This window comes from Triturus cristatus, chromosome 5_2, assembly GCF_964204655.1.
Source record: "Triturus cristatus chromosome 5_2, aTriCri1.1, whole genome shotgun sequence".
In the NCBI taxonomy this organism is placed as follows: Eukaryota; Metazoa; Chordata; class Amphibia; order Caudata; family Salamandridae; genus Triturus; species Triturus cristatus.
In genome coordinates, this window is record NC_140588.1 from 954,725,258 (window position 1) to 954,743,529 (window position 18,272).

General features: G+C 47.8%; 1 protein-coding gene across 2 annotated transcripts in view; it reads right to left on the reverse strand.

The window, feature by feature from the left end:
- The window catches only part of LOC146829460 (SWI/SNF-related matrix-associated actin-dependent regulator of chromatin subfamily A member 1), a 1,967,301-nt gene that overhangs the window by 237,108 nt on the left and 1,711,921 nt on the right, over positions 1–18,272 (reverse strand). For both annotated transcript variants that reach the window (XM_085608144.1, XM_085608145.1), the window contains one exon: positions 9,469–9,681. In XM_085608144.1, coding sequence (XP_085464270.1) covers positions 9,469–9,681 — 213 coding nt within the window. The remainder of the gene's footprint in view (positions 1–9,468; positions 9,682–18,272) is intronic.

The following is an 18,272-nucleotide window of genomic DNA, read 5'->3' on the forward strand; positions in this document are numbered from 1 at the left end:
AGTTGCTGACAAAACCCTGCTGCAGGTGCCCATCCTCAACACAAAGATTTGGTGAACCAACTCTTTGCGGTACAGCATCGACCGCCGCAGTGACCGCCAATGTGAAGCTCCAGCCCAGACGGTCTGCAACGCCGATACGATCTTCACATTAGTACGACACTTGGACACTCTCCCAGCTCCTCGCAGCACCTTCCACCATGAAAGGAACTCTTGGTGTAGGACTGAGAAGGTATCTCTTGCAGCCGGACTAACCTGGGCCCTGTATCTCACCCGCTCTCCATGGCTGTTGGCCTGAATTTGTTACTTTCTCCCAGTCTTGCACGACTAGATAGCCATGAGTGGCGCTTTAGGCTTTTTAGCAGTATTTTCACTTAATTCTTTAAAAATTCACAACTCTGGTTTTACTGATTGTATTTTTATTGTTTTGGAGTCAGTTCATTAACTAAATTATACTCTATTCTTCTAAACTGAAGTGGAATTTTTATTGTGTGGTGTTTTGACTTTATTACTGTTTTAAGTGCTGTATAAATACTTTACACATTGCCTCAAGGTTTAACCTGACTTCTCTGTGCCAAGCTACCAGAGGGTTGAGCACATGTTAATTTGGGGGTTGCGTGCGACTTCACCCTGAAAAAGATTGAGGTTGTTGCTTGAAGAGGGACTCACTCTCCCTTCAACATGTAACCCAATTTCTTACAGGAACGTTGTTTGGATATTTTAAGTTCTTTATTTCTTAACAGCAGTGCTGCCCTGAGGAGTTGTTACACATGTGTCATAGACATTTCCTCTGAGGACCGTCTGATGCTTTAGCTGAGTTACCAAGGGTGAGCAAGAGTTTCCTGCACAGAAATCGGTTTACCTTTGGAGATTTTGAATGTTTAGGGTATGAGAAGGCTCAGTCCAACCCCACCTTAAGAATGTGAACTCCCTTCTACATAGTGTAATAATGCAATTTCCTTCATGAATGATTTTTAACACTGCAAGCTACTTTTTTGGGACTTGCAAGATAGTTGGAAGTACACATCAACAGCAGAACCTTTTGTAGATGCAATCAAATGCCGTGGCTATTATAAAGTGCAGTTTATTAGCACTAAGAAGTCCATTGGAATACTTATTTTAACTGTAGGCAACCATGCTGAATACAAAGGTAGGCAGTAAATGTAATATCTCCTGAGATACATATTCAAGAAATCCTTTCATGCAATACTCTTTGGATTTATAACTACATGGCAGAGGCTAACACCACATGGAGCTGAAAAGGAATGCAGACCTAATTATAAATCCCTTCATCCTTTTTGTTCTCTATATTGTTCTTTTTATGACAACAGAATCTCACTTACTGGAAGATTATTAATTACAGATTAATTACTACAAAGTTGGACTAATTCTATGTATTTTACACAGATGTTCCAGTTCACAAGATTGAAAGCATGCTGTTACTCAAAAATAACATAAGTTTGTTATTATACGTAGTTCTCCTTTACAGTAATCATAAGAGGAAGACATTTTTTCAAGGTATGGCACCAGTACTACACTAAGAATGAGTCACACCTTATGCCACAGAATACTTACTCCATTCTACAGAAGCCTTGGGTGATCTAATAGACAGATGTGTGGGCATGGCAACAGAAAGGTTAAGTGCTTTGTGCCAAAAGCAGAATTATTTGTTTATCTGTATCCACTTCAATGACAATCTCTTATCTTTCAGGTAGGACATGAAAGCATGACTGCTCTACAAAATATGAAACTAATACATGAGATTGTCATTTTAAAGGTTAAATGACGGGGGCGTGGCCAACCATCATGGCCTCTCGGACGTGAATCCGAACGCCTCCATCCCAGGCCCCGCGGATGATGTGAAAAGGGGCACGGAATCCAGCACCGAGCCATGCCTGAGCAACGCAAGTGGAGGCGGGGGCACCGGAATGCATTTTTAAGCAATAGTGAGAGAGGGGGTGGCCCCTCCGTTGCCCCGGTCAGAAATTAGAAGTTGTGGGACGAGCCCCTAGGAGGTGTGCAAGGCGTCGCCCACTCGGGACTCGCTGGAAAGCACCCCCAGTAGCGGCGAGCCTCCCAGCGCCATGCAGCGGTCCCGGGCCTGGCGGACAAAGTGAGGTGAAGTTAGTGCTGTGGGCCTCTCAGGCAGCAGATTGAAGGTGGGTGACGCCTGGACCACCTGGCTGGCAGCGGGCCCCCATGAACAGAACAGTGGTCTGAAGAATAAAGGCTGGGCGCCTGACCTCCCGTAGCAGATGCCTGACCGTAAGATGGCGCCAGCTGACTGCAGCGTGTTATCGATAAGGCGTGGGGGAGGATGATGAGCAGGGAGAAAGGCCCTCAAACAGAGGAGACCTTCGCGGGTACGGGCGCTGATCCCCTTCCCGGTCACCCTGTCACCGGAGGAGCTCCCATGAGAGGGAGAGGGAGATTGGAGTTTTGAAGTTCCAGAGAGGCCTTTGGGGCCCTGATTGAAGCCCCCCAGGTGAAGTAAAGTCACCCGGATCGATAGGCTCGTGGCCCGCAGATGGATTACTCTTTGGTCACGCTCTGGACTGTGGGAGGGCGGCCCGAGCTGACCAAATGTCCTGCCCCATATGACACCCAAAAAGGCCACCAATAATTAAGTCTCCAACTACTTTGCTCTGCCTGGCGAAGGGACAGCTAAGGAGGGAGAGGCGCAGCCTGGTGGCAGCATGGCTCTCAATCAGGAAGATTTGCTGGCGTCCCTCAGGGATTTCAGGAAGGAGCTATGGGAGGATTTCAAGTCGACATGGATGCCTCCTTCGACGCATTCAGAGTAGAGATGAGGGTGAAGCTGGTGGCCTTACAGGCTGATGTGGATTTGGTAGGAATGCACACCTAGACTTGGAAGCGAAATGTCAAAAATTGGAAGAACGCATGAAGCCCCTGGAGGAGAGCTCTGCGGAGCTTCACGGATAGCTACGAGCAGCTGCTCTCAAATGCGAAGATTTAGAGAACCGCTCCCGACGGGACAATATAAGGGTCAGAGGCCTGGAAGAAGGCTGCAAGGGCCCTGACCTGGAGGCGTTCATGGAAGGCCTCTTCCCCACTGTCCACGGAGAGGGAAGTCCAGAGGTGCAACTGGAGCGGAGTGGGGCCGAGGCTGCCCGGAAACAACAGGTGGCCAAGGGACATTTTAGTAAAATTAAGCTCCTTCAAAATGAAAGAACTGGTCCTTCAAAAAGCACAAAGTACAGACAAAGAAACATTCCAAAATGTCTCATGCTCACTCTTCCAGGACGTGGCTCAGGCCACTTTAGGGCGACGACAGCAGTTCCAGCCGATCACAGAAGCCCTGCGAGAACGTCAAAAAAAATACCGCTGGACCTGCCCCTTTGGCATCGCCTACCAAATGGACAATAAGCATCTCCACTGCACAGAGATGGAAGAAGCGGAGGACCTACTGGGAATCAGACTGCCCTCCCTGACACGACCGACAACATCGAAAGATGACGAAGAGGTGCACCCGAAGGAGCGACGTGGTGGCGGCCCATGGCGGACGACTGGACGAGGGGGTAAAAAAACACCGGACTGAAGTTGATCATTGGTATTAAAGTACTCTGTGATCGCCTTCCTTAGTTCGTCCCTGAGGAGTCTAACCTGAGGTTGTGTAGGATGGATTAAGCCACGCCCTATTTACAACACTAAGTTAGCATAACCGAGATAATTGTTAGCAAGCCAGCTTGTCGTTTCTGCTGCGCTGCACACGACACTGTTGTTTTGTGTTATTCATTTTAGAAATGCTGACTCGACTTTGCCTTACAGGATAACAAACTGTTGTTTTACATTCTTAACAGTGAAATGTGTCCTTGGTCTGTACATCATGCAAAGAACGAGTCTGGGTCACTAGAAGGTACAGAGTGTTGTGATTAGATTGATCGTACCACTTTTTAGACATATCATACATACAGCTGCCAATATCTGAAGGACAAGCGTCTTTAATATTGCAGAACAGTTTGGTTTTACATTCATTCGAACAGAAGAGCTGATGCATGAGAGAGCTAGCTGATCCTTTGATGTGATTCTACTAAGCTGATCTATACGGTAGGGGGTCCCCCCTGTTAACCTAAGAGACCTTCTAATAGTCTAATAATAATAATAATGTATTAGATTATAGAGAAAGGAGTGTGGCTGTATACCACTGTCATAATTAGTATGATTGCTCCTTTCATTTTGTATGGTATTGTAATAATGCTTATGGTTCTGATCTGTACTGTTAGTCTACTAGTGTTAGCCAAAGTACTGCATCTTAGGACGCGAGGTTTATAAAATAAACTCTTTAAACTTTACCGTGTCTGTATTATTATGTTGTGGACTAACAAATAGATACGAACAGGTATTTCGGATTCCCACCACTCCTGAGAAATATCTAAGTCGCTTGTTCTGGTTTGTCTATACATTGGGACCGCCTTGCTGGATCTAGGCTAACGAATGGGATACTAAGCTAGTCGGATAAGGGGTTCTGGGTTCTGAGGGGAGTTTTCTGGTACACCACAATTCTCTGAGGTCCTGGTCTCCTGCGCATAGTTCTGTGCAAAAGCAGAATCCCTGCAACAGTTGGGAGAGCCTAAGGACTTTTGCTTGGTCCCGCGTATTCTGAGCGCCCAAGTCTAGACTTCACTAGAGACATTGTAAGGGGGGTTGTAGTAGGGAAAACAATGGAGGTAAGACCCCATTACTGATGCATCAAGTGCCGCGACTCCCACTCTGATAGACACTCTACATCTTTTGATCCCGTTAAAGTTAAGGTTTGTGGGTAATTGAAATTTTCACAAAAGTAAGCAAGTAAGTGCCCTAGCTAATTGGTAAATGGGTTCCTGGGTGTGGAAGTGGGCTCGCTCCTGGAGTTAGACATAGTGAGGCCTTCCTCTGGGATGGAAGACCCCACAACTCAGTTCTTCTTTATTCTCGTTTCATATGTTATGTATCTTGGTGCACATACAGTTGAGGACTTTAGCAGGGCCGCCAGAGGAGGGGAACGGGGTGGAGAGATGTGCTGCTTATGGGGAGGTTGGAGTGGGAGCTGCGGGAGGGGGAGAGGGGCCCATAAAATGATAAATGGTGGATAATTGCCTAACCTAGAATGTCAGGGGTCTTAACTCCCCTAACAAGAGACCGAGCCTGTGGAAATTCTAAACTGACAACCAGATTATGATACCCGCCCTGCAGGAAACCCATTTAAAGAAAAGAGAGGAGGTTCGGCTGAAACCCAAACGATACCCGCAAATCTTCCGCTCCTCGGCCCCCACTAAATAAAATGGAGTGGCCCTTCTCTTACATTCCTCGGTCCCCTTCAATCACCAAGCTACTAAAACAGATACAGCAGGACGCATTCTGATGGTCCGGGGGGCGGGGGTGGGGGGAGGGAGCTCAGGTTCGATCCTGCACCATTGCCACGATCTATGCACCTAACCCAGGGCAACTGGACTTCCTAGAGGTATTTTTAACAACACTAGAGGGGTTTACAACGGGAGACATTCTACTGCTGGGGGACTTCAACTTAACATGGGACCCAGCACTGGACACGACCAACCCGCACAGGGCAACAGGAGGGACTTTCAGAAGGGCCCTTAAAGCCTCCCTTCAGCGTTTGGGCCTATTGAATGCTTGGAGGGAAGCCCCCCCCCACATGACAAGGGACTATTCTTTCTTCTCTCATTCCCACAGAACCTACTCTAGATACCACATCTTTCTCAGCCAATCCCTTCTATACACAGGCGCGGGTAATAGGTTTCACCCGATTTGCCCCTCAGATCACGCTCCCTTGGAGGTAGTACTCAAAATACAGGCGATGGTATTTCCCCAACTTCATCAGCAGGAATAGACTCCTCAGGGACGAACTAAGGAAGGCAATCACAAAGTACTTTAATACCAACAACCCCCCACCCCCTCACATCTTACTAAAACACCTGGGATGTCTTTATGGCGGTTATTAGGGGCAAGTGCATAGAGTTAGTCCCTAAAGGGTAAACTAAAGGCCATATACACCAATAGGGCAGAGAAATCTATTCTAAGGCTTCAGGCCCTAGGCTATGAAAGTGGCAACAAAATAGGCAGCCTATTGGCACGGCAGCTGATGGCTAAGCAAGAAAAAGAATATATCAAACAAATAGTGGATGATGTGGGCGTCTCCCCTCTTAATGAGGAGGGTAAAGCAAATGCCTTTGGGAATATTTATCGCAACCTCTACAACGCCGACCCGCTAGAGGCCCAAGCCCAGGAGAGTTATCTTATGTCCCTAAACCTGCCTCAGGTCTTGGCCCACACCAACGAGGAACTTAGTCGCCCCTTCACTAGGGAAGAGCTCCAGAAAGCAATAGACGCTTTGAAATTACAGCAAGCCCCCGGCCCAAATTGGCTAAATGCTCAATTCTATCGTACCTTTGCACCTGAGATGACTCCCCATCTGTTGACCCTTTTTAACGACATAGCAAATGCCCAAAGGGTGACAGATACCATGGGGGAGGCGTTGGTAACCTTTATTCACAAACCAGGGAAGGACCCTAAAGCTTGCGCCTCATACAGGCCCATCGCACTTCTGAACTCAGACGCAAAATTGTATTCTAAAATACTGGCCACCCGCCTTGAAAATCTCCTTCTCGCTCTGATCGATCCCGATCAGTTGGAAATTAATTAAGAGAAGGCAGACCCACAACAATCTACAGGGAATAGCTCATATAATCGAGAAGGTACAGAGGAAGGGCATTCCCGCAGCCTTCCTCTCGGCAAAGGGCTTTGATCGGGTTGACTGGCCTTTTCTCCTGCGAACATTGAGACGATTCGGCTTCAGTGAAACATTTATTGGTATGGTGCGGGTCAATTATAACTCTCCTAGGTGTCAAGTCCTCGTAAACGGGGTGGCCACTGACTCTTTTGCACTCTCGCGGGAACACAGCTGTCCTCTGTCTCCAATGCTCTTTGCTCTCAGCATTGAAGCCCTGGCGGAGCGCGGATCAAGGCAAACCCAGTTATAAAAGGGGTTACATTTGGCATCGATGACCACAAGATCTCCCTCTTTGTGGACGACATCCTGCTTCCCATCACCGATCCGCTGAACGTGCTTCCGGCCATGCAATTGGAGCTTTATTGCTTTGAACTAGTCTCTGGCTTTAAGGTGAACCTCTCAAAGTCATTCTTGCTCAACTTAACAATGCCGGGAGAGGTGATGGGATGGATAAAGGAGACCTCCCCTTTCTGCTGTACAGGCAAATACATCACATATCTAGGGGTCAAGCTCACTCCAAAAATTGGAGGCTTCTATAAGGCCAATTACACGCCCTTGCTGCGATGGATTAAAGCAGATCTGAATAGATGGAAAGCTGCCTTTACCTACTGGATAGGGAGAATCAATGCAATTAAGATGAATGTCCTCTCCAGGTTACTCTACCTCTTTCAGGGCCTTCCAATCCCGGTGGGCAGGGAACTATTTATAGAACTGAAACAGTTGATCACTAAATTCATATGGCAGGGACAAAGAGCCAGATTATCATACCAAGTTTTAATCAGATCACAAGCAGAGGGAGGATTAGTTCTCCCAGACTTCTGGGGTATTACAGGGCTGCCCAGCTCTGTGTGCTGACGAAATGGTCCCTCAGAGAGTCCGAAAAACATTAGCTCCATATGGACCGTCAAATAACAGGCAGGACCAACTGGGACCTCTTGTGGTTAAAGGAGCAGCATAGGCCCCCTAACACTTACCTCAGTACCCCCATGGACAGTACTCTGCAGGTCTGGGACCTTCTTACAAAAACATTACCCCTGACAACCTTTCCATCACCCTACACCCCCATTCACTTCAAACCCGATTTTCCCACGGCACTGCGGGATGAGCCATTTAGGAATGGAGTTTAGGGGGTTGCCTTATGATCTCTCATCTATACAAAACGGGAGCACTCCTAGCGTTTGCGGAATGTGCCAAAGCATTCCAGTTGCAATCCACAGAGGGCTTCCATAACACACAGCTCAAACATTGGGTGCAGCAACCCCAGGTGTGGCTGGCCATGACCAAGGACCTGCTCCCAATGGAGAAATTCACACAATCAGGGGCATCCACCAAGGGGACTATCTCTTTTTTGTACTCCCTCATTGGGGTGCTGGCCCACAGTCGACTCAGAGACACAGGACTTTCAGGGACTCTACCCTTTCTAGGCCACTGGAGGAGAAACAATGGAGCCGCTTGTACAAGGATACTACCAAACACAACCGCTCTAAGCACTTGAGAGAGTCTCACTATAATGTTATGTATGACTGGTACTTGCACCCCCAGAAATTGCATAAAATATTCCCTAACACTACGGACAGGTGCTGGAGGGGGTGAGGGCTCTTGGGAGACTTCCGACACATCTGGTGGGACTACCCCTCTATTCAGCCATTCTGGAAGGAGATTCTCTCACAGATTAAACTGATACTACGGTACCCCATCCCAGAAACCATAGTCCCGATTCAAAAGCGGCAAACGTACGGATATCGCTTCATCATGTGGTGTGCCTGGCCGCCGCTAAGATGGAAGAAGGCGGAGGCTCCGTCCATCACACAATGGCACGCTACATTGTGGCGAGCGTTAGCTCTGGAGCGGTTGACAGACATAACAGAGTGTTCAAGAAAGGGGTTTGAGTACATCTGGTCCCCGCTTGTGAAATATCTGTCAGAGAGTCTGCCATTATTTGCATGTAGCCCAGACTGCGAGTACTTCCCCTTTTTCACATTTAACTGAAGGGTGGGGCGCACTTTGGGCGAGCATACATGTGAGAGAGATCCGACCCTAGCCCCCGCCCATGGAACCACCCCACCATTCAGACCGCTCTGGAACATAATCACCAAGATACATTAGTTCAGTTCACACTTCGTTCTTCTTTTTTATTCTTCTTTTCTACTTATTAATTTTGGTTTTAGGTTTTCCTCTTCTTTACTTGCCTTTCTTAGGGCTTAAAGTTGGGGTAGGACACACAAGTGCATCTTAGCAAAGGTCCCACATCAGGGCAATTTGGTAAATGTTGCAATGCATGATACTAAAGGTGTATATTGGGACACACTAGTACGGACACCTAAGGGGCTGAGACCTTGTTAACAAGCCTTGTGTACCTGGGGGATATCTGTAACTCTTGGCCAGTATGCTGTACTTGCTAAGACTACAATATTTTCCTCAGTATTGGTACAAATTCAATTAAAATATTTTGAAATAAAATGTAATGACTATGCTTGCTGTATCATGCAATATACATTTTTAAAGTATAAAACGGTAAAATTACAAAAATGACTGAAAACATACAAATTGTGAAACAGTTCTGCCAGAAAACGTCAGAAGCATATGCAGACAATTTTAGCTTTCTTTTGTCTTTTTGCATGTTATCTGCATAAAAATAATGCATATTTTGGAAGGAAGATAATTGCTATAAAGGATCAAATATACGGAGTAGCACACCAAAATTAATGATACACAATACTTACCATTGCAGTCCTAGACTTGATGAACCAGTCAAATCTGAACTGAGGGGCATTCCGAACACACTGCCTCAGTTCTTCGTACACATTTTCTTTGTCAAAGCCCATCTTATGTAACATACAGATGAGGAACCTATCTTCTTCCTCTGTATAGTTCTTGCCTTTATTTGTGCCATACTGAATGCGAAGCTGATGAAAAGGTGCTTTATACCTTGCAATCTGAATGAAGAGAAACAAATGTTATACATTGCACCCTTTTACAAAGGTTAACAAAATAAGGTAACACATAATTTGCTATTGTTTTTTCAGGTGCATTATCTAAAACTGTACAAAAATATATATTTAATTTTGTGTAACATGCTGATCCTGTTCTTCCTTTGAGGTGCATATGTTATAGCACCCAGCGCTTTCAGTTATACAATAAAACAAGTGTTCTATAAACATATACAAATTATTGCTGTGGTTAATCTTGTGCATGATAATGATTGTGTATGCAAAATTTCACTTGAACTTTCCGCTAAGCTGCTGGCTCTGTGGAGTCTTCTTTAACCTGACTGGGGGCTGTCCAAGGTATGTGTGACTCCCTCTAGTAGCCACATTTGATCTGCACCATATGGAGCATGGATGAGCGCGTAGTGATGGCAAGATGGCATCCTAAATTGGGTGAAGGCCTAGACTAAACAGAGGTAAGTTGGATGGAGGAAAGCAATCACTACTGCTGGTTGGCAGGAAGCAGCTTAGGATGGTATGCAGAAAACAGCAAACTAGAGAACAGGATCCAGCAGAGCACTGGAACTTTGGAAATAGGTGAGGTCACTATCGAGCACAGGACATAGACTGTTTTGCAGGTCTGAAGCCATTTATATAGGGTAGAAATAGGAAGTTCTTTCATAGTGAATTGGAAGCTGAAGAAAAGTTCCGACCATTCCGGAAGGTTAGAAAAGGCTCCGGAGGGCGCCTTTCAAGATGGCCGCCTGAGCTCGGAGCTCCACACTGCGTCGCGGGACCGTCATGTAAATTCGGCGGTTTCAGTGCCATTTTTTTAATTACATGGGGAGTTCTCCTTTGCAGAACGTCCGCTGAACATGAGGCTGCATTTTGGTTCCTTCCTCCAACCTCTAGCTATGTGAAACATCGTGGAACCGCTTCTCCTACCTTCCGGACGCGATTTTGTTTATTTTCCTGACTGGAATAATCCTTCTCAGCTTTACTCCTTTCACAAGGTACTGTGCATGGGCTTTTGAGACTTGCATCTTTAACTCATTGTAACTTGCTCCAGCTATTTTCAAAGGGCATAATTCATGCCACTGGTCTTTTTATTTTTCATTTTTCATTAAAGGGAGACTTTATTTATTTATTTCTTCACGCTGGAAGGACTAGAACAATGTTATTTCATGAACAGATCTAAACATCTGTTAGATTCTAGCAAAAAGTCTACTACTGGTCTGTCTGTGACGTACCCCCTATGGATGACTTGCATAACTCTGTCAGTATGGCTCATTTTAACTCCTCCAGAGCAGCTTCTTCGTCCATTGTGCCTTCAAAATTAAATTCGCCCTCCTCTGCTAACAAAAGACTCACACAAGATCTTCCTTCTCTGCCGAAACCTGCTTTGCCTGTGTCTTTAGACACTGTTTTAGAAGAAATACGTGCATTGCGCCTCTTCATAGAGAAAACCAATACATGCTTACAGGTTTTGGACACTAAATGGGTTACGCTTGGCTCCAGGTTGTCCACGGTCGAACAACACGTCAGTGACCTTCAAGATACCGCTACAAAAATTTCACCTCTGGAGAGGGTGGTGATCTTCTTGAAGAAATCTGCTGAGGATCTTGAAAACAGAAATAGGCGCAACAATCTTCATTTGTATGGTCTTCCTGAGGGTGTCGAGGGAGATGACCCTGTGACCTTTTTCACCTCTTTCTTCGGAAGCTTTTGATCCTCCTTGCTTTGGTTTCTCTGAATCCCTCAAGACCTCGTTGCGTGATCCTTCTTTTTTTTAATTTCACCGACATTTTGCACGTTTTAAATGCGGCCAAACTTAAGAAACTACTAATATGGTCAGGATCTAAAGTGTTCCTATCCCAAGACATCTCTACAGTAACAGCTAAATGACGGAAGGAGTTTCTAGATCTTAGACCAGCTTTACGTGCCATTGATGCCCGATATTCCATCCATGCTTGTTCAAAGTAACTATTCAAAACAACACCTCTACTTTTAAAGACCCTGCAGATCTTCGAAAACGTCTTCATTCACACTCTACGGCCTCTATGGATACAGCTGGTACTCCTTCCATAACTTGACTCTTATGTGAAAGTCTCTCTGATTTTTTTGAAAGTTTCCTGTAACGTTCATTCTAACCCTAATTGATTATTTCCTTTGCAGGTTATGTCTTGGTAGTTATAACTGTTTATACTCACTCATGTTCCATTCTTTGTTCTTATCATTTTTACAGATCGTTTGGACTCCCTACATTTCCATATACATAACTTATTCTATAATTTAATTTTCTCAATATTCTTCTTTTTCTACATCAATGTTGATCGCGTGATTTTATATCTAATTCGCTCTCTTTATATTCAGAGTTGTTTCATGGAATGTGAAAGGTTTTATTAATCCTATAAAGAAGCAGAGAATACTATCTCATTTATCTTCATATAATCCTGACTTAGTTTTATTGCAAGAGACTCACTTGACAGAGACAGAGGCTTTGAAACTCAAACGGCATTGGGTGGGTTATGTCTTAATGTCTCCTATGACCACTAAGAAAAATGGGGATAATATTCTAGTACATAAACGTTTGAAACGCTCTGTTATATCTCAGGGCATTGATTTAGAAGGTAGATGGTTATTAGTTAAGTTGCTCATTAACAATATTTCTCTAACAGTTTTTAATATTTATGGTCTAACTTAGCCGGATTATTCCATTTGGCCTAAAATTACAAAAAAATGCATTCAACATAAAGATGAATTTTTTTACTCTAGGAGGTGACTGTAACCAAGTTATTGACCCTTTCATTGATTGACAATCTCAAGTTCGTTTTATCCTTCAAAAGCCCCACAAACACTTTCAAAGTACAATATCTCAGACACACCTTGTGGCTGCTTGGATATTCTGTAACCCTGACACTACAGAATTTTCTTTTTTCTCTCCTCCATACGGCACCCTGACCCAATTGACTACATTTTTCTTTCTCCTGCCTTGACACAGAACCTTATTTCCTCCTCAACTGAACCCACTGTCATTTCTGATCGTGCCCCGGTTATTGTCGATTTCCACTCGCTCCGCTCACACCCAAAATCCTCAAGATGGAGGTTTAATAATTCCCTTTACAGGATCCACTTTTTTCTTCTTCATTCTTTTACTTTATGGAGGAATTCTTTTCTCTAAATTTGACTCCAGATCATTCTCCTTCACTGCTGTGGGATACTTTTAAAACTACAGCACGTGGCTTTATTATAGACTTTGTTTACAGGAAAAAGAAACACTTACTTAATCAGCATAAAATTTTGATAGCCAATATCAAACGCTTAGAAGAACAAATTACTTACCTTCGGTAACGATATATCTGTAAGAAACATAGGTTAGTTATAGATTCCTTACCATAGAATTACCCCCAGGAGTCAGACTGGATCTGAAAAGTTTTGCGGCAGCAGTACCCCTGTGCGTCGGAAGGTGGCGTCGGTCGACTCCGCGTTTGTCGTCTGCGTCGTGGTCTCCGGAATGACATTGCGGTAGCGCCATAGACGCCCCCTCGCGCGCTCACATCAGTTTTGTACACGACTTTCCACGCCAGAAGTGCAGAGCTGTGCAAGACACTGACCACTGGTGCACAAAACTAGGGCCCTGAAAGGATGTCCTTAACCCTAGAAGTCAGTTGGCAGAATGGGGAGGATGGATGGGCAGTAAGGAATCTATAACTAACCTATGTTTCTTACAGATATATCATTACCGAAGGTAAGTAACTTGTTCATCTGAAAGAAACAGTTAGTTATAGATTCCTTACCTTAGAATAGATACCCCAGCAATACCAACCCCGGAGGTGGGTCTGCAAACCAAGTTCACACCAGAAAGTCCTGGAGAACAGAACGGCCAAAGAAGCGGTCTCTCTGGACTTGGCTGTCCAGGCAGTAGTGTTTCGTGAACAAGTGCAGCGATGCCCACGTAGCTGCCTGACATGTTATTTAGAGGGACTCCTCGTCCCAAAGCAGTAGAATCTGCTGTCGCCCTGTTGGAATGGGCGTGCAGCCCCACTGGAGGCTCCTTCTTAGACACAGAATAGCAGGCTTTGATACACAGAACGACCCACCTGGAGATGGTCAGTTTGTGCAAGGTCCGATCTTTCTTAGCGCCCACGTAATCAACAAAGAGCTGGTCATCCACCCGGAATTGTTTTGTGCGATCCAAGTAGAAAGAAAGCGCACGTTTTGGATCCAGACGGTGTAGCCTCTCTTCCTCTTTCGAAGGATGCGGAGGCGGAAAGAAGGTGGGCAAAGTGATGGTTTGACCAATGTGGAAAGAAGTGACCACCTTGGGAAGAAAGGAAGGTCTAGTTCTAAGGACCACCTTGTCTGGATGACCAGCCAGAAAGGGGGGGCTTGAAAGACAGAGCTTGCAGCTCACTTACCCTGTGTGCAGAAGTGATGGCCAACAGAAAAGCAGTTTTCAAAGTGAGAAGTCTGAGAGGACAGTTATGCAGTGGCTCAAAGGGAGCGCACATAAGATATATCAGAACTAAGTTCAAGTCCCACTGGGGCATTACAAAGGAAACAGGAGGAAAAAATGAGTAATGCCCTTAAGAAATCTATTTACAACAGGGGACTTGAAAAGAGACGGTTGATCAGGGAGTCTGAGGAAGGCTGAAATGGCCGAGAGGTAGCCCTTAAGAGTGCCCAGCGCAGAGCCCTGCTGGGCCAAAGAAAGGAGGAATAAGAGAACCTCAGAAGAGGGGCAGAAAGGCTTTGATGTGCACCATGCCACAAATTTATTCCATCTGCAGGCGTTTACCATCTTAGTGGAGGGACGCCTGGCTGCCAAGATTACATCACAGATTTCGGGAGGCAGGTCAAACGACGTCAACTGCCGAAGCTCCATCTCAAAGCAAGGAGGTGGAGGCTGGGCAGGTTTGGGTAGAGGATCGTCCTCTGCTGCTGCGACAGAAGATCCTCCAGAGGAGGCAGTCGTTTTGGAGGATCGAAGGCCATGTTGAGCAGCTCGGGATACCACACTCTTCGTGCCCAATCCGGAGCCACGAGAATAACTTGGGCCCGGTTGCACTTGATCTTCTTCAGCACTCTAGGCAGAAGGAGTATAGGCGGAAAGGCGTATAGAAGACCGCAACTCCACTGGACACGTAAAGCATCGCCTAGCAAGTGCCGCCTTGGAAATTCCAATGGGCAGAATTGCTGACATTGCGCGTTCTCTTCAGTGGCGAATAGATCTAACCAAGGCTCTCCCCACTGCTGAAGGAGACCTTGCACCACCTATGAGTAGAGACGCCATTTGTGATCCATCATGCACCTGCAGCAGAGTTTGTCTGCCCTGGCGTTCAGTGAACCTGCCAGGTGTTGAACCACCAGGGATCTGCCCTGATGTTCCAGCCATGTCCAGAGACGGAGGGCCTCTTGACATGGGGTCCACTACCCCACCCTGCTTTGTTTGTTGCAGTACCACATGGAGGTGGTGTTGTCCGTGAACACCTGCACCACTCTTCCCTGGACCGAGGGAAGGAATGCTTTGAGTGCAAAATGGATCGCCCGAAGCTCCAGAAGGTTGATGTGGAGCCCGGACTCCGCCGAAGACCAGAGGCCTCTGATCTCCGCCTCTGCCATGTGGCCGCTCCATCCCAGAAGGGATGCGTCTGTCACCACTGTGTGTTCTGGTTGGTGAAGGGAGAGGGATCTGCCGTTGACCAAATCCTGGTTCGTGAGCCACCACTGCAATTGTCGTGCAGTGCCCTACGAGATCTATATGCAATCGGACAGATTCCCTTGATGCTGCGCCCACTGGAACTTCAGGTCCCCCTGCAGAGCCCTCATATGCCGCCTGGCATGATCGAACAGCAGGATGCAGGAGGCCATGAAGCCCAGCAGCCTCAGTGTCATCCTGACCGAAACCCAGTATAGGGGCTGAAAGATCGGAATCATAGCCAGAATATCCCACACTTGTTGTTCAGGAAGATAAACCCGAAACTGCGTTGTGTCCAGAACCACTCCGATGAAGAGGAGCTTCTGAGAGGGGGTCAGGTGTGACTTCAGCACGTTGATGGTGAACCCCAGCGAATGCAGGAATCGGCCGTAGTCTGGAGGTGGGTGACGACAGCCTGGGACGAGCCCGCCTTCAACAGCCAGTTGTCGAGATAGGAGAAGACTGGAACCTCTGATCTGTGCAGATGAGCTGCGACTACCGCCATCACTTTCGTGAACACCCGAGGGGCACTTGTAAGGTCAAAGGGGAGCACGGTAAACTGAAAGTGCTCGTGGCCTACCGTGAACCGCAGGTATAACCAGTGGGCCAGCAGGACAGGGATGTGAAAGTAAGCTTCCTGCAAGTCCAACGCTACCATCCAGTTTCCAGGGTCTAGGGCAGACCAGACCTGAGCAAGCATCAACATCTTGAATTTCTCCTTTCTTGGGAAGCGATTGACGTTCCAGAGATCCAAGACAGGACGCAGGCCTTTGTCCTTCTTGGGTACCAAAAAGTAGTGGGAATAGCAACCACGACCTACTTCTGGGGCAAGAACGCGCTTGATGGCACCATTGGCCAAGAGTGCCTAAACTTCCTACTGGCAAATGGCCAGGTGATCCTCCGACATGCGGTGGTACTGAGGTGGCAAGGAGGGAGGGGTAGTCTCAAAGGGGAGGGAGTACCCCTTCGGACTATTTGCAAAACCCACCTGTCCGACGTGATGGTGTGCCAGTGAGGGAAGTGATGGCAGATCCAGCCACCCACTGGCGTTTGTTGACCCTGAAAGGTCAGACTAGGAGTGTTTGGAGGCTGCTGCAGAGGGGGCTGTGGTGGACTGGCCCACCCGCTGGCCCCCAGAACCACGCCGGTGGGGCTAAACAGCTTGCGCCGGCCTGTGGCTCTGGGCAGGATGTAGCGGGGCACCCCTTCCGTAGCCACAAAAGGGGCGAAAAGCAGACTTAGCAGGGCGGGTGGTGGAGAGGCCCAAGGACCTGGCCGTAGCCCGAGAGTCCTTAAAGCGCTCTTGCGCGTTGTCTGCCAAAGGGCTTGTTCCTAAGGGTGAATTGGATATCCCCGAAAAAACCAGTCGAACTCAACCAGGTGTAACGTTGAACGGCTACTGAAGTGGAAATCGTCCTGCCAAGTGCGTCGGCGGTATCCAGCCCACAGCTGATGGTAAACTTCGCTGCGTCTCTCCCCACAGCAACTGCATGGGCATGTATGGCCCGGGCCTCCTCCGGGCAATGAGGCAGCACCTGCGCCACCGTATCCCACACAGAGTGGGTGTAACGGCCCAACAGACATGCGGTGTTTACTGACCGCAGTCCCAAGCTGGCGAAAGAAAACATTTTCTTACCAGGGTGGTACAGCTTTTTGGATTCCCTTTTCCGGTGGTGCGGTAGGGAAGGCGCCTTTAGAAGTGGAGGCTTGAACCACCAAGCTCTCCGGGGTGGGGTGTTGGGAGAGGAATGTGGGGTCACCCGGGGCCGGGCAGTGGCGGTGGGCAATTTTCCTGTCCACAGGAGCCTCTGTGTTGGGCCTGGACCACGTGCCCGAAAAGATGTCCGTGAGGGCTTCATTAAACAGCAGCAGGGGCTCCAAAGAGCTCGCTGCCGGTTGAAGGACCTCTGTCAGGAGGTTAGTCCTGACTGCCACCATAGGTAGCTCGAGGTGGAGAGCCTTGGCCGCCCTACGCAACACCACTGCGTATGACCCTCCCTCCTCCGTAGCCACGGTAGGAGGAGACAACATGCCAAGGTCTGGTGGGGTATCTAGACCACTGGCTTGCTCCAGTTCCTCTCGCCAGTCCGGTTCGCACACCAACTGGTCGGTTAAAGGGTCCCCAGATCCCTCCCGGTCCTCCTCACCCTCCTCTGGCTGCCAATCTGGTTTCAAAGAGCCAGTGTAGAACAGGGGCACAAAAGTACCTGCCGGCGTTGGATCTGGCGTCGGTCGACGCCAGTCCGACTCCGTGTCTGCCTCGAGGTGGAGGCCGGGGTCGACGTTGGCTGGGGACACAGCGACGCCGGTGGCGGATGTGGTGCCGGTGGAATCGGCACCCGGGGAGGCGCAACGAGGTCGACCGGCGCCGATCCGGATCTGGGCCTGGATCCAAGGGGACCCTGCAGCACCGAGGCCGAAGCTGCCGATGCCGAAGGCCCAGGGCCCCTAGCTGAGTCCGCGGGGCCCGAAGGCACCTCGGAGGAGTCGCACAGCCCAAAGATGGGGTGCATCGCTTTGTAAAACTGAGGAAGCTGGGCAGGGGTCACTCCCGGGCCCAGGAAGGGAGGGAAAATCTGACCCGACCCTAAGGGCTTCGCACGCGGAGCCGGGGGAGGGACACTACCCGCATCCCTCGTCGCGTCAACCGACGGACGGGGAGAAGTCGAAGCGCGACAATGCTTCTTTGACTTCTTTTAGTGCTTCGACTTACCTGACCAGTACACCAAGGGGACTGGAACCTGTTCTGAACTTTTTAATCACATACGAAACAGTTACAATTGAAGCCTTGAGAAAGTCGTCTACACAACGAAACACATGTTGGCTGTCTGTGTCTAAGCTCTACCTACGTGTCAACTTATCAAGAATTCACCTATACTTGTATTTACATGTGGACTCTATT